General features: G+C 38.4%; 1 protein-coding gene and 1 pseudogene across 1 annotated transcript; one reads left to right on the top strand and one right to left on the bottom strand.

Moving 5' to 3' along the window:
* Positions 1-18,749: 18,749 nt before the first annotated feature.
* LOC127562461 (ADP-ribosylation factor-like protein 6-interacting protein 1) lies at positions 18,750-19,292 on the bottom strand (annotated as a pseudogene).
* A 1,801-nt stretch (positions 19,293-21,093) lies between these two features.
* Positions 21,094-24,798, top strand: LOC127561199 (protein ABHD11-like). Its single transcript, XM_051996483.1, has 6 exons — positions 21,094-21,103; positions 21,293-21,489; positions 22,978-23,151; positions 23,639-23,809; positions 24,170-24,351; positions 24,603-24,798. The coding sequence occupies exons 1-6, from the start codon at positions 21,094-21,096 to the stop codon at positions 24,796-24,798; spliced, it is 930 nt and encodes a 309-aa protein (XP_051852443.1).
* Positions 24,799-25,372: the final 574 nt, after the last annotated feature.

The following is a 25,372-nucleotide window of genomic DNA, read 5'->3' as shown; positions in this document are numbered from 1 at the left end:
GCCTGATTTGAACTCAGATTTTCCCGACTTCAAGCTCAATATTCTATCTACTGAGCCATCTAAGGATCAAGAGCTGACTTCTAATTGGGTATGTATAGAAACCATAAGATTATAATTAAATGAAGAAATATTAACCAAAACAATTACTATTTGCCAAGTACTAGGGAAACAAATAGAACAAACAGAGATAGCCAGGAAAGAGACTTCCCATTCAAGAAGTGGTAAATGAAGATATTCCCAATCATATAAGGCTGTAAGCAAAATATAAAGAACAGAAATTAGTTCAGGATATTTCAAAAATTTAAAATTTGGCCTGAAAAGAGACTTCTATTTGTACACATTGATTTTTAAGTATTCTTATATTTATCTCATCATATCATCTGTGTTTTGTAATGTTGTGCCAGAGTTCTCGTATTATCCTGACTCAGTTTCCCCAATTATTCTGACTCAGTTTCCCTAATTGTTCTGCCTTAATTTATAATTGTTCTACTCAATCCTGCAAAACTTCCCCTCCCTGTTTATCAGAGTATTTGATAAGGATAAAAGATCTTGTATTTTAGAATATCAGAATGCCTCTCCCCATCCCAAGCTATCAGAATATCAGATACCATCTTATCAAGATGCCTCTTCCCATCTCTGAGGTGTCTCCCCCCATTATGTCATCCCCATTTCCGGTGGCTCACCCCACCCTTTCAGAGTCCAGTTCCGCTCTCAGCATCCTGATTCCGTCTCTGCCTCAGTCTACCCCTTGTGTCTGAGCCACATGTATATATGTCATTGAGAACTCAGATAGTTTGCTGGATTCTTGGAGACTATAGTCTCATTCAGCCCTGGGTCCAAACCATGGATCCATTTGGACTCAGTAAATCTCTCCCTTTCAAATAAATTATTAAATACTCTCTAATCTCTATCTTGTCTCAGTTTCTCCGGCATTACAGTAAGTCACACTATCTTTGGGGCTTAGTCAGCTGACACCTCTTGTCTTCAAAAATAAAGTTTTTTTCTGACCAAATTAGAAGGCAAACAAGAGACAAATACAAAGGAAAAGAATATTTATTCCCAGTTTACAGAAACTAATTAGAGTCCAAATTTATAACTTAAATGTAATTTCTCTGCTTTTTCCAACCAAAATATGGTTTGAATGTTTTTATAAATGCTGAAATGTTTTAGTTAGTTTTGAAATAACTCTCTGTAGAATGTTTTAAGAACAAATTAGAATAGAACTGTGAAAGTTACAGGGAAACAACACTTAGATTTTTTTTTTTTTATCACTCTTGCCCCAGAAAGTGATAGTTTGATTGCTAGTGCAAGGTGGAAGGTAATTTTACTGATTAGAGAATAGGCAACTGAAGCTGATTTGAAAGTGGTATTAGTAATTCCAAAATGGGGGGAAGAGGGGGAAGGGGAGGGAGAAGCAGGTTTGAAGTTTTCAGTTTAAAGTGGTATTTCTATGTTTTCTGCCTTAGGTAACATGAGAAGGGAATCGGAGAATCACAACATATGTATATGAGGGAAAAAATAAAGGAAAGAAAAAATCTGAGCCATCTCCACCCCACTTCATAGCGGAGTTATACTGCTAAGAGATCTTCTTCCAGCTGTTCTACATCTCAAAACCTCAGGTTAGAGAAGGGAAGTAAGTTTGGGCTAAATTTCAAATTTACAATTTGAATTTTTAAGAATTATTTTGCTTCTTTCCCACAGAAAAAGAAACAAATTTAAGGAAGCCACTTGAAAGTAAAATTTAATTTGGCAAAATGCTTCGTGTTAATTTTGTAAATGATATAACGGAACTTGTTATTTGCATAGACCAAGTATTTGTGTGCTCTTTATAACCCCAGAGGCAATCCTCTTGCAATTAATCAGGTGGGGGGGGGAGGGGGATTGTGGAATTGTGTTAAGTTACAAAGGAGAAATTCAATGGAGTGAAGATGGGTTTTATAGTCTGGTATAAGAAAGAGAAGTAAATCAGAATATGAAAGAGAAGAGAGAAAGTTTGAGGAAGTAGGATTTAAAAATGAAAGGGAGTTGGAGAAGTGCCAAGAAAGGTTTAAGAGAGGTTTTTGATCTCTTGAGTTAAGGATATGAGAAATGTTATGTGGTATTCTTTATGAAATGGAAATAACAATAATAAAATTGCAATGGGAAATTTCCAGGTTTCAAAGCAGGGTGGAAATGCAAAGCTATCCACATACAGCCTCTCTCCCTATCTTACTCAGAGTTAAAAAGTCTCAGAGATTGGGGAGAAAGTGGGAGCTAGATTGCAAATGGAAACGGAATTGATTTGGAATTTGGGGGTGTGATTTAAAATGAAATAGAGAAGTTTTGGGGAAATGTAATCTTTGAAATTGAGCTAATTAATAACAATGAGCTCTAACTTTTGGAGTACTGCCAACTAATGACTTTTGGGAGAAAAAAAAAAACTTTTTAAAGTTTTACATGTTACCCCTAGTGATTAAAAATCCAGATTTGATTTGGATGAAATTTTGTCCTGAAACTAAACAGGATAATTGTGGTAAATTGGAACAATTCAAACTGCATTTAATATTTGGCATGAAGATGATCATAAGGAAAGGATTCTAGGAAGATAGTGGAATAGGTCAGAAAATTACAAGCTCTCCAGATTTCCCCCACAAACAAAACAAAATAATGCCTCAAGGTGAATATAGAGAGATTAAAAATAAACAAGAGTTTATAAATAAATAGTGGTCCTCCAGGCACAACCCTAGAAAATCCAAAGAAAACTCCCAGGATGAAGATTTGGCGCCTGTGAACTATAAGCACTCCAGCTAGTGCTGCTGAAAGAGTAGGAGGTGAGACCTAGGGTTAATTGGGTTGGCAGGAACTTTCTTCACCTCCCAGACAGTGTGGGGAATCCAGTGGCTGAGTGGGGAAAATTTGAGGAAATCTCTGCTGATAGATGTCAGGTCCAGCTACGACTACTGAAATACAGCAGTAGGCAAGAAGGAAGCAGTGACTGGGGCAGGGGGGACCTGAAATTGTCCTCCCTGACTTTGTGGGGGAAGCCATGGGGGTGAACTCTGAGAAACTCTCCTCTGGGAGAGATCTGCCTCAGGGAATTAAAATAAGTGGCTTCATTCTATTATCTTGGTGGGACTAGCTGCACCCTTTATAGAGTTGAAAATTAGTCCAGGATCACTCCTATTTAGCTGGAACTTAAGTGATCTTATTCAGCTGGAGATCTACACCTGATATAATTAAGTGGTCCCATTCAGCTGGAGATCTGGGCCTGATATAATTAAGTGGTCCCATTCAGCTGGAGATCTGGGCCTGATATAATTAAGTGGTCCCATTCAGCTGGAGATCTGGGCCTGATATAATTAAGTGGTCCCATTCAGCTGGAGATCTGGGCCTGATATAACTTAAGTGGTCCCATTCATCTGGAGATCTGGACCTGATATAACTTAAGGGGTCCCATTTGGCTGGAGATCTGGACCTGGGGGCAGTGACAACACAGAAGGAATCTCATTCAATAGAAACCCTAATCTCAGATCTTTTATTAAAAAGACAATTTTAAACTCATATCTTTGCAGAAGTCCTAAGTAGAATGCTTTGCCAAGAGACCTCTTCCTTTGGCACAACTGCCTACCAGGACTCCTGCACGCTATGAAGAGACCTTCTTCTCAATGATAACCTTTTATTACTTCTCTGCCAGGACCTTATCACTAAGAAGTCTGCCTTCCTAGCAAAGCTGGCTTCTCAGTGCCAACAGAATAAATTTTCCTTTTGCCATTCAAACTTTTCGGGTTCATGAATTCTTTCATGTTGGACCTTTGTCGACCAGAGAGGGTTCCCACAACACTTTGCACTGCCACTAACCGCATCAGCAGCACACTCCCAGTGAGTGCAAAAGCAGTGGGACAGAGATGCTCTGGATGTAGGCACCTACACGTGAAAAGTGGATGGACATTTATTTGGTTTCCACAGAAAATTAAGTTGGAGAAATGAAACTTAAATTAGAAAACTGAAACCCACAAGAACATCAAAGAATAATCAAGAGTGGAGGTAATCTCTCCCCAAAAGAAAGTAAGCTCCTTGAGGATAGGGACTGACTTTTATAATCAAGTATGATGGCCTAAGATTTGAAAAGAATCTTTTGTAATTTGCCCCTAGCTCTCCTCTTTTAGTTTTCCCCTTCTAGAATAAAAGCTCCTTTGGAGCAGGGACTGGCTTATGTAATGAAGGGTAGATATTCATGTGTAACTTCTGTAACATCAAATGAATGGGAAATCCGGAAGGGACTTGTACTTCAGGATAGGAAATAAAATGCTGCCTTTGGAGTTCCAAAGTTATATCAACTTACCTGAGCACCCATTCTTGCAAGAATGATAAATAAATCTTTTTTGTATTCATCAGTGCATCGGTGTAGTTCTTAGTAAGATATTTTGTTTCTTACATACAGAAAGGCAGAGTTCTTGGTTTCAGTTCCAGGCCAGAGGAGAGACCTGAAGGAGGACCTAAAACAAAAGACAGCATCCTCCATACCCCAGAACTAGAGATGGTTACAATAACAAGATATTATAAATAATTTTTAAATGAGAATAATGGGAATATAGCTTCTAGGGGAAACAGTAGTAAGGCTGTCCCCCACTCCCATACCTTAGAGCAGGGGTCCTAAAACTACGTCCCATGGGCCAGATGCAGCAGCTGAGGATGTTTATCCCCCTCACCCAGGGCTATGAAGGTTCTTTATTTAAAGGCCCACAAACCAAAGTTTTTGTTTTTACTATAGTCCAGCCCTCCAACAGTCCGAGGGACAGAGAACTGGCCCCCATTTAAAAAGTTTGAGGATTCCTGCTTTAGATTGCTTCTGTTCTAACAATCTGTCAATGATTCTAGAGTCTTCTGGCTTTAGAATCAGTGATTCTGAGATCTCCCCAACCTTAGAGTATTATTGTTTTAATATTCAGTCTATCAATGATTCTAAAGTCTCCTGGCCTAGGAAAACCTTAGACTTTAGGGAAGATATATTAGTGATCCTGAGACCCTCTGACCTTAGAGTATTAGTGTTCTGACAATCTGTCTGTCAATGATTCTAAAGTCTTCTAGCTTTAGAATAGTCCTACAAACATTACTAATTGACAGAGAGATAATCTGTTGGTCAGGGATAACCAAGTTCCCGAGACAATGGTGAATAGATCACCCCTCAGACCTACCTGAAAGCCATAAAATTAGCAAATAAGTAATATGAAGCTCTGGTCTAATTGTCCTATAAATCTATTTTTTTACTATTGTTTCTTTGCTAAATTCTTTTAAATTTAGCCCTCTTCAATTGGCATTACAATTACAATAAACTTTGCCCCTTGATTTGGATATGGATTCAAGCCTGCAAATTCTTTTGAGATACTTCATGACATTGATCTGTAACCCCCAGTCTTTTAGGGTCCCTTCTGAACTTCAATAAGAAGGCAAAGGAGAAGAAACCCAATCAGTGAAAGTTACTTTGATTATAAAGAAGACTGAGATTCATCTACAGAGAAGTGTATTGAAGCAAAAAAAAAAAAAAAAAAAAAAAGTCTCTTCTGCCCCAAAGAGTAATGTTAACCAGTTATCTATCCCAAGTTCTATGAGTTCTATGAACTCAAAAATATTTTTTAAATTGAATAAAAAAGCTTGACAATTTTTTAAAAATAAAAACAATCCAAGAAAAACAAGATCATGAAAAAAAAAATTCAGCCAACTGGAAAAGAAAATCCAGAATCTTAAGGAAGAAAATGACTCCTTGAAAAGTAGAATTGGGAAAGGGGAAGCCAGTGAAATTAGACCCAGGAATAGTTAAAAATAAAACATAAAGAATGAAAAAATAGAAGAGAAGATGAAACATCATATAAGAAAAATAACAGATCAGGGCAGCTAGGTGGTACAATGCATATAGAGCACTAGCCCTGAAATCAGGAGGATCTGAGTTCAAATATGACCTCAGATACTTAACACTTCCTAGCTGTGTGACCCCGGGCAAGTCACTTAACCCCAATTGCCTCAGCATCCAAAAAAGAAAGAAAGAAAGAAAGAAAGAAAGAAAGAAAGAAAGAAAGAAAGAAAGAAAGAAAGAAAGAAAGAAAGAAAGAAAGAAAGAAAGAAAGACAACAGATCTGAAAAACATAAGAATAACAAAATCACTTAACAACTTCTAGCAAAAAAATCTTGGTGCAATAATATAAAAAATAATTTTTAAAAATTGTCCTGAAGTGTTAAATAAGTGAGGAAAGGTAAATAAAGTAAATATCAAAAGACTAATTACAAGGGACTCAATAAGCACAAGCTCTTTTCTTTTTATATGTGGAAATGTAAACTGTATGCCTAAAGTTGTCATTAAGTAATTGGGTAGTTTTAGTGCTGAGTATGATATGATTCTAAAAAGCAAAACCAGATAGAAAAAGGCAAAAAGTATAAGTATCTTATATCAATTAGGTATAAAAGAAAGAACTGAATCAGAGGAATTAGATGAGGGAGCAGGATTTGTAATTCTGGAATCCTACTCTTATTAGGAATGGGTTAATTGGGGAGATTGTATGTGCGCATGTGTGTGTACATGCATGTACATATATATTAATAGAAAAGTCTTCTAAATTCAGAAAACAGTAAGAGGTAAAAGGAATAGGGACGGAGAAGAGGATAAAAAGAAGACTTTTTAGAGGGAAACGATCTGGATTAAAGAGAGAACAACATATACATTTATAAAGAAATAAAAGCCTTCTAATTTTAAAAAAGAAATGAGGGTAAAAGAATAGGATGGGGAGTTACACGGGTGTGTAGATTTATGAAAATGGGATAAAAAGAATAACATATATTTGGAAGGCTATAAAAATCTTCAAAATTCAAATAGAAATAAAAGAGGGGGAAAAGGAGAGAGAGGACAAAAAAATGAAATCTTGGTGAGAGATAGGTTAAGTAAATAGGAGGGCAGAGCAACTAAATGGCACAGTGGATAGAGCACTGGCCCTGAAGTCAGGAGGTCCTGAGTTCAAATCTGGCTTCAAATACTTAATACTTTCTAGCTGTGTGACCCTGGGCAAGTCATTTAACCCCAATTGCTTCAGCCAAAAGAAAGAAAGAAAGAAAGAAAAAAGCAATAGGAGAGCAAGTGAGTTGAAGAAAAGCAGAAGACACAGGAGTAGAAAATAAAAGATATGTACAAACATAAAATGAAGGAGTGGAATTTATTAGGTAAAAAAAGCAGAGGTAGTAATGATCTCAGACAAAATTAAAAGTAAAATAGATTTAATCAAATAAAAAATAGGGAAACAACAATACAAGGGAAACTATGCTATATGTCAGTCAAATTAAATTGTCTTAGGCTATCTAGGTGTAGGAAATAATAACTCTGTGGACTTAGAAAAATATGTGATTTAACATAAATAGGACAGTTTGCCATCTGGGGGAGGGAGTGGAAGGAGAGAGGGGAAAAATCGGAACAGAAGTGAGTGCAAGGGATAATGTTGTAAAAAAAATTACCCTGGCATGGGTTCTGTCAATAAAAAGTTATTTTAAAAAAATAGATTCTCTTTAAAAAAAACCAATATGTCAAGATTCAGATTTATGAAGATTTTATCTGTCTTCAGAGAAATAGAACAAACATAGTAAGGTCTTACATAGATTCGTGTGTGTGTGTGTGTGTGTGTGTGTGTGTGTGTGTGTGTGTTTGTGTGTGTAGAGAAAGTTATACTTAATTGTAGCCTTCTTGGGGGGAGGAAAGAAAAGGTGAGAGAATAAAATTAAAAGTATACAGAATAACAAAAGAAAATCTACAAGGAAGCAAAGAAAAGATGACAGCTTTGAACAAAAGTGTAGTATTTATTATATAGGCTTTCTTGAAATTGAAATGTATTGTTTTATATTTTGAATTTTTTCTTATGTTCTGTTGTGTGAATAGCAATTTGTTTTTCTTTTCCTTTTTTGTATTGGGGAGCAAGGGAAAAAGAGAGAGGAAGAGACACAGAGAGAGACAGACCAAGAAAGAGAGAGTGAGAGAGGCAGAGACAAAGACAAAAAGAGAGACACAGATATACAGAGAGACAAAGAGAGACAGAAATATAGAGACAGAGAGAAAGAGAGAGAAAAGATGACAATGCCTGAAAAACTAGAGTTAAAATCCAATCTTAGAAATTTGTTAACTGATTGGCCTTAAGCAAGTTACCTTAACTCTGTTTAGCTCAGTTTCTTAATCTGCAAAATAGAAAAATCATACCATCCATTTTCTAGGATTGGTGTAAGATTCAAAATATACATTGATTGTGGAATAAACACAGCACCTGGAATATGGTAAGCACTATATAAATGTTAATTATTGCTATTACTACTATGATTTTTTAGTCAAATATAATAACCTCGTTCATACTGGATAACTATATTGGTTTTTAAATATGATTAGTATAAAATGCTAAAAGTAATAAAATGAATGATCTTCCACATAAGATATTTGGAAATGCATTTGTCTGAATTGTTATCATTTGACTAGCACTAACTTAGCTTCATGATATTGCATATGTTGTTGTTTTTAAGTTTTCTTATATTGTAATTTAGTTTTGGGAAACTATTGTTATAAGAAATGCTGTTAAGAAGATGATACAATTGTGTCATTGAAAAAAAGTACTCTTTTTAATCTATATACAGTTAGATTATTAATTAAATTATCAGAGGCTATTATTATAATATCAAAACATGAAGTATTTAATTTAAAAAAGAAGAATATTACTTATGCTGTAAAAAAAAAGAAAAGAAAAAAGGAAAGAGAAAAGACATAAAATCTCATTTGTAAATTTGCTAGTTTTCTTGGGTAAGATCACAAAATTGTATTAGCCCTGTGAAAGAACTTGTAAATTGGTTTACCGAGAAAGTAGTATCTTCTCTTCTATTGCTTGTGAAAAGAGGAATGGGGAATTTATAGTCTATAAGTGATTTACGTGATGATTGATGCTTTTTTTAAATTATGAAATTATACTTGGAATAGTATATATCTTGAAGTTATATCTTGAGCCAATTTCATTCTTTAAGATTTCATTTTGTTTTAGGTCTTACTACACAATACCTAAAGAGATAGATATATGTTAGTCTGGTAATTTTCAATAATAAGCCAATATTTGAGAGGGGAGGATGTTGAGTGAACAATCGTATTCTCTAGCTATGTGGAATTCTAAAATGTAATTATTTTCTTAATTTCTAATGATTAATTTCTATACTAGAATGAGTTTAAATTAGAGAAGAAAAGTATAAGTGAATGGGGGGGGAGTATGAGTGTAGGTATTGTGTATACTTTTAAACCTGGTTTTAAAAATATATTGCTAATTGGTATTGCAAAAACATAAGAGAATAATAATAGCTGTGTCTAACCCTAAGCTATAATTAGTAAAATTTTCTTTTTGAAGTAAAATCTCTTGTGGCTGTAATTTGATTTTCTCTTGAGTTTTGAATTCAACTATGAATATTTGAAGTATCATTAAATCAATAATCTGCCATTCAAGGCAAATGACACACATTGTTCAAAGGGAGTGTGATTTGGAAACTGCTATAGGTAGAAGTCTGTCTGGAAAAAGTTGAGAGGAAGACTTTGACAAAATCAAGAATAAGATGCTCTTGACTCAGTTTTCCCATTGTCTCATTTTCTTTTTGAACTGGACTGTTTCTCATCTGATTAATCCTGAGCCTGGCTGTGATACCCTATGAGTATAGTGGAACTCTTGCTGTATATAATTTGTTATATTGTTATAATTCCAAACTGTAACTACAATTCTTATCTGAAACCAAACAAAATTAAAGATTCTTTATCCTTTCATAGCTATGTTGTCATTCTGTGCCTTTAGGCTTAAGCCTGGAGGACCATCCTCAATGATATTATAACCATATTCTCTATTTCTTCCTTTTTTAAGCAAATCTTTCTACCCTTACCAGAGTTATAATTTTTTTTTTAAATAATGAATCTTGTTGCTCCATGCTCCAGCACCTCTGCTCTACTGTAATAGGAGGCAAATATGAAAGATCTAACTCTTTTCAAATTGAATTGATAGACAATTTCATATCCTAATAAAATCAGTAAATGAGTTTGGGGGCTTCCTAACAGTTATATAGTTATATACAGGCCTGGAGTCAGGAAAACTTATCTTCATGAGTACAAATCCAGCTTTAGACATTATTGTGTAATGCTGGGCAAGTCACATTTATCTCATCTGTCAGATGAGCTAGAGAAACAAAAATGGCAAAATACTCCAGTATCTGCCAAGAAAACTCCAAATTGGATCATAAAAAGTCAGCCCAACTGAAACTACTCAACAACAACATTTATATATTTGAGTGTAAGATTAGGTCTTAATTCTTTCAGGGTGATATAGAGGTGACATTCTTTTAAAGAGAAAAGACAAAAATTATTTAAGACAAAGATACAAATTTTTATAATTAAGTAATAAAATTATGTATATGATTGCCTTCCAAATGTTTCTAATGATAAATATAATTTAGTAATAAGTTTTCAACATTGGATTAAGGATTTTATATATAAACTTGCATTGTGATGAGGATGAAATTATTTTCCTATAGATGCATCTATCTTATAATTAATCAAGAAAGAAGATCCAATTTTATGTCAGATGCTCATAGATTATGCTTAAGATTCCAGATGTGTGTCTGGGCCTCTCCCTGCAGGGATTAAATAAATGTTTTCTCTTTGTACCTGATGATGTCTCTGATTAGTTAATTGGATCGGGAACTCATCCCACACAAAGAGAAGATGTTTACAGATATCAGACAACTACATAAGACATCTGAAATCCAAGATGAAGTGTGTTGATTAAATTGCAATTGGGGGTCAGTTATAACATTAAGATATAAAGAAACTTTATTTTAGTCAATATTAATACAGAAGATTTTTTCTCTATAAAGCCTGTTCACTTGACAAATGGGACTTATTGTCCTCAAACTCTGCTTTAGTTTACTGTACTTATATTTTTAGTTACTGATTTTAGTTTATAAGTTTGCTCTAAATTTGCAACAGAAAAGTTTGTTGGTGTGTGCTAATGGTAATTGTGAGAAATGGATGGGTGTTTGTTTTCCATAGTTAGGAAAATAAAATTGGAGGAATGAAACAAGTTAGAAAATTGAAACCTACAAGGACATCAAAAAATAATTAGGGGTGGAGATTTTAGATTTGAACAGGAGCCCTCTGAACTTTGCCTCCATAAGAATGTAAGCTCCTTGGAAACAGGAACTGGCTTTTGTAATCAGGGGATGGTGGTCTGAGATTTGAAAAGAATCCTTTATTCTTTGCCCCATGTCCTCCACAGTTTATCTTCCCCATTAAGAATGTAAGCTCCTCTGGAAAATTAATGGATATCCATCAATTGGAGAATGGTTGAGTAAATTGTGGTATATGAATGTTATGGAATATTATTGTTCTGTAAGAAATGACCAGCAGGATGAATACAGAGAGGCTTGGAGAGACCTACATGAACTGATGCTAAGTGAAATGAGCAGAACCAGAAGATCATCATATACTTCGACAACGATACTGTTTGAGGATGTATTCTGATGGAAGTGGATTTCTTGGACAAAGAGAAGATCTAACTCAGTTTCAACTGATCAAGGATGGACAGAAGCAGCTACACCCAAAGAAAGAACACTGGGAAATGAATATAAACTGCTTGCATTTTTGTCTTTCTTCCCGGGTTATTTTTACCTTCTGAATCCAATTCTCCCTGTGCAACAAGAGAACTGTTCGGTTCTGCACACACGTATTGTATCTAGGATATAGTGTGACATATTTAACTTGTATAGGACTGCTTGCCATCTGGGGACAGGGGTGAAGGGAGGGAGGGGAGAAGTTGGAACAGAAGTGAGTGCAAGGGATAATGTTGTAAAAAAAAAAAAAAATTACCCAGGCATGGGTTCTGTCAATAAAAAGTTATTAAAAAAAAAAAATGTAAGCTCCTTGGAAGCAGGATCTGGCTATAGAATGAGAGGTGGAGATTCACATTGCGTAACTTCTGTAACATCCAATTAATGAGGAAGCAGGGGATGGATTTGTGCTTCAGGATAAGAAATAAAATACTGCCTTTGTGGTTTCGAAGGTGTATCTACTCACCTAGGCAGCCATTCTTACAAGAATGTAAAAGAAATTTTTTCTTGTATTCATCTGTGTCAGTGGAGTTCTTGGTAAGATATTTTGTTTCTTACACATAAAAGCTAGTCCAGGATCCAGACATCATGAGTTGGGCATCCCTATCAAAGCACAAAAAGACTCATTCTGCTCAACAGTCTTATGGAGTCCCCCCACTCATAGACTGTCCAAGATCCTAGGACCACATTGGTAAGTAAAACCCCATTGGTTAATCCAGGAAATGAGTAAGAGAAAAAGTGAGTAGGTTCCACAGCAACCAATCAACTCTGTGCACAGACCAAGGATCAGAATATAGACTATCTAGCATTGCCTTGGTGATTGAGCCATTTTACAGGGGTCTGAGGTCTGAAGTCTGATGGGGAATTTAATGGCACCAAAGGGTAACAGGAGAACCCCTCCGCACATATCTCTAAATAGTCCTAGAAGAGAAAAGATGAGGTGAGATCTTTCAAGACAGTTGTGAAAATCAAGTAAGGTTTCATCTACTTCAGAGTTGGAGCAGGCCTGAAGGATTTTTGAGCATTGAGTCAAGAACATACTTAAGTCCCCTTCCTGCTATCCTCCTATGACATTTCTCCCCATTTCAGTCAAATATGGGCAACTATGTATTTATTGGTGAAGTCCAATTTCTTGGGTAGTTCCCGCATTTAGAATGTAAGATCCTCAGCCAAAGAGGATGAGGGTCAGTGGTGGGAGGGGGTATTTGTGTTAGGGATTAAAAGCATTGACCCTGCCTCCAATGGTGCTTCCTCCCTTCGACTGTCTGATCGATGGGTAGGATGCTCTTCTCTCGAGATCTCTCCAGCTTTTTTTTATTAAATGGTGACCCCTCACCATTTCTGAAGCACACATCAGGAAATCTAAGGATGAGTAAATATTAGTGATCTGAGATCACTGGAGTGTGGAAGAGCTCCACACTGGAGTGCAGAAAGAATCTGCACAGGAATATTTATAAGAAATTCTAGGGGAGAAGGACTAAAGAAGTGGGGTCCCGGAAGAACATTCCTCTAAAGAGGAGGTAAAAATAGGGAAGGAACAACTCTGTACTAGACAGAAAGAAAAGGAATTTAAAAACTGTGTGTGTCTCCATTTTATGTCTTTGTTAGTCTGGCAGGCATCTTAATTTCAAACTACCCTGAAATTTTCTTAAAAGTTAAGCTTTCAAACTTCCCTCTCTAGAGGGAACTGGGCAATGGTCAGGGTTGCTGTGTGTGGGAATGATATGTCCTCTCTAGTTTCTCCAAAGAATGGTAGGTTCTCCAAAATCTCCACCCCATGCCCTAAAGTTAGTCTCAGTTTCTCTCTAGATGGGTTCCTGTACCCCCTACCCGCCAGAGTTCTAAAATTCTTCTCATAGGACTCTATATTCTGAAAAGGGGTGTGGGCTATCTCCAGGTGGCTCGGGGAAATCTTGGGTTATCTGCTTTACACCTCAAAATCTTTCCCCCTTCACTATACGAGCAGTAAAAGACAAGCCATCCACATGGGTTTAGAGAAGAATACAAAGTTTGGGGGAGATAGGTGTCATTGCCCTGTTTCTTCCAAGACCCTATGTGTCTACCTCAGGTCCCAAGTAGCTTATTGCCATTTCCAAGTGTTACAGTTGAGAAAGGGGGACCCCAAAAGTCCCAGACCGGTGTCACAATGTGTCTGAAAAGAATTTGCAGGCTCAAATCCATCTCCTAGTCAAGGGACAAAGATTTTATTGAAAGTAATATAACACTATTGCAAAGTGGACTGAATTCTAAGGGGATCCACTAAAGAAACTGAGGCAAAGAGACACATGTATACAGCTTTTAAATCATAGATATGTTAATCTTATGAGGATAAGGCTAAGGAATAATCCTTAGATTGGGATAGAATGGGAGTTTCCTAGAGCAGATTCCAAAGCCAGAAAGAAGACCTAGGACCACTGATCCATTAGAACAGAAGCCCCAAGTCAGGGGACCCCAAAATCACATTATGTCAAAAGATTTTGGAGAGCCTAGGAAAGGGGAGTTTTTGAGAGGGAAGTTTTCTCACCAAAATGTGACCTAAGCTAATGTGTCAAAATTTAATTTGTATATGATTAAAATTACTTTCAATTGATGCATTTGGGAATAAGAAATATGTGTGTATTAATATTGAAGCATTTTGCTACTAAAAACTTAAATCTGTATTTGATTTTATTTTAAGCCAAAAAAAATAGGGTATTAAAACAAAGTCCTCTGGTAACTTACCTAAAAAGGTCACATGTTTGTATTTCCTAATTATATGAAATATATTTAAGGTACTATGTTGCTTTCTAAATTGTATATTGGGCAATTTATAAAAATTATATGAGCTATGATTTAAAATTTTATGGAAAGTTTTTAAAGGGGGTAATTTAAAAATCAAGGACTAGAAAGATTGATGGTAAAAGCAATTGATAAGATTGAAAGGAATAAGAAGCTTGTATTGGCATTAACAGGAGTCAGATCAACCTCAAGGGCGAAAAGATTTGCATTCTTTATTTATGTTTGCTGAGGTAATTGGGGTTAAGTGACTTGCCCAGGGTCACACAGCTAGGAAGTGTTAAGTATCTGAGGTCACATTTGAACTCAGTTCCTCCTGACTTCAGGACTGGTGCTCTATCCAAAAAGGCCTAGCTGCCCCAAAGATCTGCATTCTTAAGAAGGAAATAGACACTTAACTCTTTCCTCACTCTCAAAAAGTTTGTGTGAATTTGAAACCAACCGAAGAGGTAATTGAGTTTGAATGGAATATCCAGCTAGAATTTAGGGAATCTCACAAACTAAAGTACTGGTTGATTTTAAAATAACTTTTCCAATTGGTGTGTATGCATTAAAATTAGAAACTTAACTGAAAATTACATGAAATTCCTATCCCTTTTTGTGATAGATTATGTTATAAGCTAAAATTTAAGATTATTTGATTATCACTTATGAAAATTGGGAGATTGATAATTATTTAGAGTTAGTCATAATATTTAAAATGAATAATTACTTTATGTAGAAAAAAGCCCACAGCAATTTTAAGGGTAGAAAGACTATTTTCCATCACTGGGTAAATGGATATTTAGTCCAATCATCTGCCTGTTAGTAGATATATATCTTACAATAAATATGTTTATATAAAGTCTTTAAATATTTCAAAATATTTGGGAGACCCAGCTGTTATTTTATTGAAGATGAAGCTTCTTTAGAATAGTTTAGAGAATAGAATTTAATGTCTTCAAGGTTTTTTAGAGAAGTATAATTTATGGAATATTTTGTTATGCCAGTGGGAAGGTCGATTTTATTTAAGTTTATTCCTAATGTGGGAATGACATTCATTTGTACTGTGTATCCTGTAACATAAACATGTTTTCTTATAAATAACTTATTTGATATGAAAAGCTGTTGGCCAATCTCTACAGGCCTCTCTAATCCATCTTATCCAGTCAATCCTTTCTGGATGGCTCTTTCTATCTCGAATTACCCTAATCCCTGCTTGTTAGGTTGGTTTTATTCTGTTTTGCTCAACTATAGCTGCATAGATCAGCTTCCCTAAGCTGAAGATCAGCTTCAGGGGATCTGATCTGACTCAACCTATTAGATGCTTCAATCAGCTCCAGCCTAACATCCCTCCAAAATAGGACCCTGTAGGATGACGCAGCTCAACAGGATGAGCCATTCTCAGCAGGAAGTAGTTTCAGAAGATGAGATCTTGGTCCCATGTCTCAAAAGATTTTCAGCTCCATTGGCTATTCCTTTTACCTTGGCATTAGAAAAAGAAAGACCAAATCAGGAAGAATTATGTCAAGGGCAGTAACTGATGAATTCAAGGCTAGAAATCAAGTTAGTTTTGGATTTGGGTCATTCCTATTCTGGTGGGTAACTATTATTGGATAAATTACACCAGAGAGGCAGCAAAGGGAATGGCAGAGCAGTTAAATTTCCCTAGCAGAATGGCAGGAGAAAATAGAATGAGAGTTCAGGTTATTGAACAACTGTCAGAAGAATTAACAGAGAATTCAGGAATTAATTATCCACGCTATATAAGGAGATCTGTGTAGAGATTAATGGACTTTTATACAGACAGTATTAGCCAAATTTGAGGGGTTAGAAAAGGATATGAAAACCAAATTACTTTTAAAAAGGCGGGGAGTTGTAAGAAATGGATGGGTATTTGGTTTCCATAATTATGAAAATTAAATTGGAGGAATAAAATTTAAATTAGAAAACTGAAAGATACAAGAAGGCTGTGTGTTAGTCAATATTAAGAAGGAACTCTTCCTGTTTTACTTGTCTATAAAGACTATTTTCTTAACAAATGGGCCCTTATTGCCCTCTGTTTTATTATTCTCTTCAGACTTTGCTTTAGTTATTGTATTAAAGTCTGCTCTAAATTTCAAGAGAAAGGTTTGTTAGTATCTACTAGTAGTAATAACGGTAAGAAATGGATGGGTATTTGATTTCCACAGTTATGAAAATTAAATTGGAGAATGAAACAAATTACAAAATTGAAACCCACCAGGACAGGAAAGAATAATCCAGGGTAGAGGTTTAAAATTTGAACAGGGGCCCTCTGAACTTTGCCTCTATAAGAATGTAAGCTCCTTGGGGGCAGGGACAAACTTTTATAATCAGGAGCCCTCCACTGCTAATCTTTCCCTTCTTAGAACATAAGCTCCTTGGGGGCAGGAACCAGCTATGCAAGAGGGGTGGAGATTCATATTATATAACTTCTATAAGACCCAATTAATAGGGACTCAGGGAAGGGATTTGTGCTGCAGAATAGGAGTTAAAAATACTGTTGTGTTTTCAAAGGTGTGTCTATTCACCTAAGTACCCATTCTTATAAGAATATAAAATTAATCTTTCCTGCATTCATCAGTGAGTCAGTGGAGTTTTGGGTAAGATATTTTATTTCTTACATAACTATGTTTAAAAAAATTTACAGAACTAGCTTGATAGATAACTTGTATCTGATAAATAGATGATCCATGGAAGACATGTCTCCCATTGATCAGAGGAAAGAATTAGTACTTTGCCCAGTCTCTGGCATATAGTGAACACACAATAAACACTAATTTGTGTGTGTGTGTGTGTATAATTTTGCTTGTTTTAGCTTATGCATCATTTGTTAATCATTGGAATTATACTGTATTAGGTGTAGCCATTCTTGAATGTCTAGATATTTAGTCCTATTAAAAATAGAGGCCTGGAAATAGGGAGCATCTCAGGTCAGAAGGAAAGTCTAAGTTCCACATTACTAGAGGGGACCAGGTCCCTTTAATAAAGTGCTTTGGCTGGATCAATTTCTTGTTTGCAGGTAATTTTGTCTCCACAATTGATTGATTAAAGCTTTTTGACAAAATCAAGGGGAATGAAAGAAGAGATAAGAGATAAGATTTCAATGGTCAGTGGGAAAAAGACAAAACCACCTAATCCTTATTTTTGCTTCTTAAAATATATATGTCAAAAAAAAAAAAAAAAAAAAAGGACACACTTCTTATAGTAAGTGTATGGTGAAAACAATGGTTTATCAGTATTCATGTAAGATGTGTCAGAGGTTAAATCTTGATGTAATAACTTCTAGGGAAGATAGCAAAGATTTTGAGATCTCCTGACCTTAGTGGGGCTTCTGTTCTAACAATAAATCAGTAATTCTAAATCTTCTGGCTTTGGAATCTGCCTCAGGAAACTCCCACACCCAGTCTAAGAATAGCAATCTATCTGATTCTGAATAGACCTCTCCTCAGATAGATAGAAGATAGATAATCTGCTGGTCAGTGAGAATCAAATTCCTGACATCACTCCTTGGTCCCACTCTATCTGGTCATAAAATTAGCATAAAAATAACATGAAGAACTAGATAAATATGTCTCCTTGCCTCTGTTTCTCTACTAAATTCTCTTGGAATTTAGTCCTCTGTGATGGCGTTACAATTACAATAAACTTTGTCCCTTGACCAGGAAATGGGTCCAAGCATACAAATTCTTTTGAGACACCTCGTGACACCAGTCTGTGACTCCAAACTTTTGGGGTCCCTTTCCCAACCTCAACAATCTTACTGAAAATTTCAAAGAATTATTCTTATTATGGGGCATCTAGGTGGCTAGAGTAAAGAATTAGAATCTGAAAGACCTGGAAACCTCAGTTTCCTAATCAGTAAAAACATGGAAGCTTGACTTTGCTTTAAAGGTCCCTTCTAACTCTAAATTTAAGCTTCCATGATTCTATCATCTTTGAAAAGTAACACTTGTTTCTGAAACTCAAAGGAGAGAGTAATAAAATTGAAACTAAGAAAACTATTGAACTAATTAATAAAAGTAGGAGTTGGTTTTATGGGGGGGAGGAAAAACAAAATAGATAAATCTTTGGTTTATTTGATTAGAAAAAGGAAAGAAAAAAACCAAATTGCCATCATCAAAAATGAAAAGGGTGAACTTACTGTCAATGAAAAAAGAAATTAAAGCCATATTGTCCAATTCTATGCCATGAGGAAGAGGAGCACTTGTTTGCTTCAGAAGGTCTGATGAAATTAAGAACTGCTTTTATCCTTTCCCTGATTGGCGCAGTAATGGCTGCAATTGTCCAAAGCTCTCAATCTTTTCCTTGAAAGTAACTCCACTGTCAATCATAGGCATAAAGTAAATGTGTCATTGATTTTTCTTCCCCTTCTGTTTGAGGAGCTCATGCATCTCCCTTTGGGCCATCCCACTATTCTCCGAAATGTTGGTTTAGTCCAGGAAGTAGCAGTAAGAAGGTCACAATATGGTAGGGGAGGAAACAAGCCACTGAAACAAGAGAAGTGATGGGGGGCCCTGAGACACACTTTAGCTTTTTCTTCCTTATGTGTGAAGAAGCATCTCCAGCAGCCAACTGTTCAGCATCGTGTTGTTACTAGATTGCGGCTAATGTCATGGAATCTTTGCTGTTGCTCAGTAGTCCATTTAGTAGAGCCAAAAATTCTAGGAGGTAAGAATGGGTGCAAGATAGTGAGACAGGCGCCGAAACGTCACAAACCTGAAAACACCAGACAGAACAGATGGATGGAAGTTGTCGATCCAAAGGAACACCAAAAAACAACACCCACGATAACAGGTGGGAACCAGACTCTTTCCCATGAAAGGATTCTATCAGGCACCAGCATCCCTGTTCCTCAGCCTTGCAACTTCCAGGCTGACAGTTTCTGCAGCCAACAAGTGCCCGTACCCCTCCACCAAGACCACCAGAGTGCCCTGGAGTCTCGGGGCAGCAGCAGTGTTGATGTCTACTGAAAGAAACCACTTCCCCAAGGATTATTCCCTGGAGATCCTGATCCTGTCTGTCTTATTTGCACATACTTGCTTCCACGTTGTCTTCCCCTGTGAGCTTCTGGAAGGCAGGAACTCTCTTTGGCTTTTCTTTATATCTTTATATATGTAAAGTACAGTACACAGCACAAAGTAGGTGCTTAATAAATGTTTGATGACTGACTGATCTTTTGCTTGGTTTTTATAGACTTGTTTGTCTGTTTCTGTCAAAGAGAATGATCTTTAGACCAAAAATGATTAGTTGGAAATTGAAGCCCAGCATAAGTATGAACAGAGTAAAAGAACGCCATCTTGGATTAGCTCAAATCACCAGGCTCAGACAGACTAAATCCCAGGGTACACAAAGAACCAAAGGATATGATTGCTCGGAGCACCAAAGATCTTTGAAATTATATGGGTAATGAGAGAAGTGTCACAGAACTCGAGAACAGCAAATGTCACCATATCTTTCAGAAAAGGGATGAGAGTAAAATCTACAAACTGTGGGCCAGTGAGTCGATTTGACTTTGATTCCTAAGAAAACTCCAGAAAGTAGTTTTAAATCTATTTTCTCTATCTTCTACCCCCAATTAAAAAGAAAACAGAAAACAAAAACAAAACTCTGATAGCAAATAATTAAGTATATGTGTACATACATAATAAATACATACATACACATATGTTATATATACATATACATATAATTTTTTTCAAGACACAAATATTCCTTTAGAAGAAGTTCTATATATTGGGCTATATTATGTAACATCATAAGTATTTAATAATTAGAATATTATTGTAATGTTTTTCACATGTGTAGTACCTTTCAAACAAGGATCTCAAAGTATTTTGCAAACACTGGGCAGAATGGAAAACAAGGTTGGCCAAAAAATTGTGGCGTGACCCAAATCTCAATACAAATTAATGGTAAAATGACCAATAGATCAAATCTGCCAACTTCTCCTCCTTATAGGAGCATTCATGCCATCTAAGCATGCTACTAATCTCTTAAATATTGAATTTTGTTTCCCCACAATGGCCCACATAAGATGAAAACTAGATTTTAAGATGTCACTCTTAGGTGGTTAAATCCAAAGAGTTACTAAGCAATATGAAAAACACGTTTAACAACCACATTGTTCCAATTAATCCCTTCTCTTAAAAAGACATTGAAATGAAATCCATTATAAATTGTAAAGTCTTAGCATAAAAATTAATAGTTGATTTAACTGGCTTTAATGCTATTAATTTTTACGCTAAGTTAAATCAACTTTCATCACTACTCAATGACATAATTTTTCACCCACCTCAGATACCCTAAAGTGCTCCCCTTTTCCTGTGTCATCCTAGGATCCCTCAGATGATGGTAGTAGATAAATTTATGTTTAGGGAGGGTAATCTCTAAACTCAGTGGCCCTACCCCTGCTCCATCCCAAGGGCTTTCTGGGATTGAGAAACAAAGGATTAGGGGAAAAGGAGGAGGAAGGAGGGTTTGAGGTGGGGCTCTGTGGGGCAGGTGGATATATACTACCACTGTTCAGTATCGCCCTAATCAAAGACTTGTGGACAAGGACTGAGCAGAGGATGTGGTGTTGGACCAGAACCTGGATTCGCTGTCTCCGAGAGACTGGGATGACCCCAGTGCCTTGCCAGGGTCCGAGCAAGCTCCTCTCAGGCTCCTTTCTGATTCAGGCCATGTGTAGTAGCAATGGTCCAAGGTAAGATAAGAAAAATCTTGATCCCCTCCATCCTGCTCCTCCTAGACTGACCTTGTCTTCCCTGTAGCGTTCCTTGCCCTGGGTCTCATCCCTGCTATCCCAGATCCCTCCTCCCCATAGGCAGACCCAAAGGAATAGGTCAATGAAAGTCTGTGGCAAGGAACTCCCGTCTCCTATTTATCCCTACAGGTGTGCACTCTGAGCCACCTTCCCTACTCCGTTTATCCATCTCTCTCTTCTTCTTGACCAGGACAGTTCCACTCTCCTACAAGCTACTGGAAGGTCACGACAGCCACCCACCCCTGGTCTTCCTACATGGGCTCTTCGGCAGTAAAATCAACTTTGAGTCCGAGGCCAAAGCCCTGGCAGAGCAGACAGGCAGGAAGGTAAGAAAAGAAAATCCCAAATAATAGCAATCGGGTAAAAGCTGAGAAAAGGGACAAAGGTTGTTGCGGGGAGGCGAGTGGTGGTGGGTGGTGAGGAGAAATAAAATGGGGGAAAGAGGGGAGGGAGAGAAGGGGCTGAAATAAGAGCTCTTGTCCAGGAACAGTTGGTCCTTATTCATTGGGCATGATGGGACAGACCCCAAGAAGGGGGATGGGCCACCGTGGAAGGTAGTGAGTCCTCCTTACCCCAGAGGTCTTCAAGTTGAAACTAACTTGGCTTAAAGTTCTTGGGTATGTGCACACAGGATTAGATTGACCTTTCTGGGATTCTAAGAGACCTGCCTATAACACAGGTACCTTCTCGATCCCACAATTACAGCGTTGTTGGGAGCTTTCATCATCCTATTCAGAAGAGCAGAAGCACCTAGTGTGGGCTACCAATGGCGGGGGAGGGATCACACCAGGAGTACCATCCAGAAGACAACAGGCAGCGACAGGGTAGTCAGGGTGTAGAGGCCGGATCATCCATTCTTCACTCCACAGCAGTTCCCATTTGGTGGTTCACCATGATGACATTAAAAATTATTCGATGACGCCAAAAGCAAAAATAATTGTTGGTGAATATTATGAGTCATTGATTAAATTGCCCTGGAGGTTCATAACGGACTTTTTTTTTTGGTTGAAAGGGATTCGCAGAGCAAAAACCATTAGAAATCATTAGGATGGCAGTGAGACAATGAGCACAGAAGAATCAGCTTGGAAGGGGTGGGGGTCTGTTCTTGAATTGTTTCTGTCAAGGATTTTCTTTGGGGTTTTCTTGGCAGATACTGAAGTGGTTGGCCACTTTCTTCTCCAGCTCATTTACAGATGAGGAAACTGAGGCAGCCAAGGTGAAGTGACTTGTCTAGGGTCAGGTAGCTAGGAAGCTAAGAAGCGTCTGAGGCCACATTTGAACTCAGGGAGATGCGTCTTCTTGCCCGGAAGTCCTGGCTATTGTCACTGTTAGGATGCATTTTTGTATCAGATGTTCTTAGCTTCACATGTCCAACTTTGCTTTCGGGTCTTCCCTTTCCCCCAATTCTTCCTTCCGTTTGTCACCATATACCCAGTGCACGGCTTGGGAGTTAGATGCCTCGGTTCTCCTTACTTGTATTCTTGGGTAAGGAGCTGAACTACCTGAGTGAAGTTGGAGCCTGAAGTTCTTTCGATTCCTAAGTCTATGATCCATTAAGAATTGGCACCTGCTGGTGCAGCTAGGTGGCGCAGTGGAGAGAGCACCAGCTCTGAAGTCAGGAGGACCTGAGTTCAAATCCAACCTCAGACACTTAACACTTCCTGGCTATGTGACCCCAGGCAAGTCACTTAACCCCAATTATATCAGGAAAAAAAAAAAAAAGAAAAAGAATTGGAGCCTACTTCTGAAGCTCCAGGCTAGGGAGAAGGGAAGTAGGTAAGGAGACTGACAGTTCAAGTTCCCACCCCCTTCAGGTGCTGACCATAGATGCCCGGAACCACAGGGACAGCCCTTCAGATCCGGATTGCAGCTACGAGGCCATGAGTGCGGACGTGGAAGCTCTCCTGTTAAAACTAGGACTTGCTCCTTGTGTCCTCCTCGGGCACTGCATGGGGGGCAAGACAGCCATGGTCCTGGCACTTCGGAAGGTGAGGATGCCCCACTAAGACCAGGGGACAAAGCATCACCTTACTTCAGGATGGCAGCACTCGATATTTCCAAAATGGGAGCAGTGGGACTGGGGTCAGAGAACTTGGATCTGGTGGGATACAGGAGGGTTCCTTCATACAGTCCACTCACACTCACTCATGCACACATGCACACACTTGCACACACATGCACACAGACACACTCACACTCACACACACACTCACACACACTCACACATACACGCACTCACACACACTCACACCTCTGATAGACTGCGAGAAAAATTGTGGCTACAAACTATTCCCATTAAACAGCCCTCCACAAGAACAGGAGGAGTGACATCCATCACCACAAGACTCTGATATGAGTCATGAATTCTCCATCTTTGACCTCCATGGCCCCTTAACACCCTTTCAGAACCTTGCCCCATTCCCTCTGCCCTAATGCCATCCCTGAGAGGTCACCTGCGGTGGGTTTTCCCCTCAGCCTGAGCTAGTGGAACGCCTAATTCCTTTGGATATCAGCCCAACTGTGACCACAGCCTTCCCAAAAGCCTCGACCTACATAGAAAACATGAAGTCACTAAAGATCCCCAAAGAGCTGTCTTTCTCCAAGGCCCAACAATTAGCTGACGAGCAGCTCAGCCAAAGCATCCAGGTAATTCCCTCTCCTCCTCCCCCAGGGTCCCCGGGGGTGGAAATGAACTGAAGTGGCCCCCAACAGCCCTTTGGGTTTGAGGTCCGCAGGAGTATGGGGGGAAGATGTCGGGGGGAAGTACAAAAAGCAAGTCTTAGATGGAATAAGCGCCTGGGGAAGCGGCAAAAGGTGTCCCAGATGTGGATGTAGGGCAAGATTAGAAAAGGAAGATGTCATCAGAAGCTGGCCTGGGATGGGATGGTAGGGAATGAAGTGGGGTAGCATGGGATGGGATGAGGTGAGGAAAGGGTATACCTGGAGAGTCTGAAAAGGGGAAAGGAGTGAGGGGAGTCCTCAAGCTGAGCCCAGATTCTCCTGCAGAATCCGAGAATTCGGCAATATTTGCTCAACAATCTGATCATGGTCGATGGGCAATACGTGTGGAAGGTCAATAGCGAAGTTCTGAGCCGGCAGGTGGACAACTTAATGGACTTCCCACAAATTCAGGGATCCTACTCTGGCCCCACGCTTTTCCTGAGAGGCGCCAACTCACCTGTGATTCAGTAAGGCAGAGGTCGGGGATGAGGGGGGCAGCCCTAATCTCCCCGATCCTTCTCCCCTGGAGGCCAGTGGAGTTGTCCACTGCCGTGGTTTTGAGCAATGGCGGTTTGTGTTTGGATCTTCCCTTCCACTCTCACCCTCCAAGCTCCCAATCTGTTCTTAAGATTTCTATCACTCATATCCCATGGCTCAATACTCATGCCTCTTTCTGACTCACTTGGATTTTGCCTTTTCTACTCTCTTCTCCCCACAGGCCTCATGACTATCCTGAGATCAAGCGTCTTTTCCCTCAAGCCCAGGTTCTGACTATCCCAAAGGCTGGCCACTGGATCCATGTTGACCAACCCCAAGACTTCCTGACCAGTATCCTGAATTTCCTGTCCTCAAAGTTGTCGTCTTTCCAGACTTCCAACTCTGAGAGCCCTGGAAATCAACCAGACACCATCTAGCTAGTGGAGGGAAATATGAAAAGTTGGGGCTCCCCTGCAAGAGAAAAGGAAAAGCCAGGACTCTGATTTCCATTGCCTTCAGAGTGGACATTTTCTGATTTTAATGAATAAAGCTACTTCCAGCCCCTCTCCCAGCATTAGCTGAATTCTCTTACCTTCAGTGGCTACGGGAAAAAGTGAGAATTGGATCACACCGGGGTCTTAGATCTGGCCAGTCAGTCAAAAAACATTTATTAAATGCCTACTATGTGTCGGGCACGGTGCTAAGTAATGGGGATAAAAATACGATAAAGAAAAACAGCTGGGGCAGCTAGATGGCTAGAGCACTGTCCCTGAACTCAGAAGAACCTGGGAAGGGAGGAAGGAAGGAAGGAGGGAAGAAGGGGAGGGAGGGAGGGAGGAAGAAGGGAGAGAAGAAGGAAGAAGGAAAGTCTGAGCTTATAATCGAACGGGGAGAACAATACACCAAAGCAGGGGGAAAGGTAGCTGTTGTTGCACTCTTTATGGGATGGAATTGGGGGAAGGCAAGGAAAGGATAAGGGAGCAGTCTATGTGTGGCTGGCCTGGGCCCCTT

The sequence above is a fragment of the Antechinus flavipes genome, chromosome 4 (assembly GCF_016432865.1).
Source record: "Antechinus flavipes isolate AdamAnt ecotype Samford, QLD, Australia chromosome 4, AdamAnt_v2, whole genome shotgun sequence".
NCBI classification, from domain to species: Eukaryota; Metazoa; Chordata; class Mammalia; order Dasyuromorphia; family Dasyuridae; genus Antechinus; species Antechinus flavipes.
The sequence above is the reverse complement of the archived record's forward strand: the minus strand, read 5'-3'. Positions and strand labels throughout refer to the sequence as shown.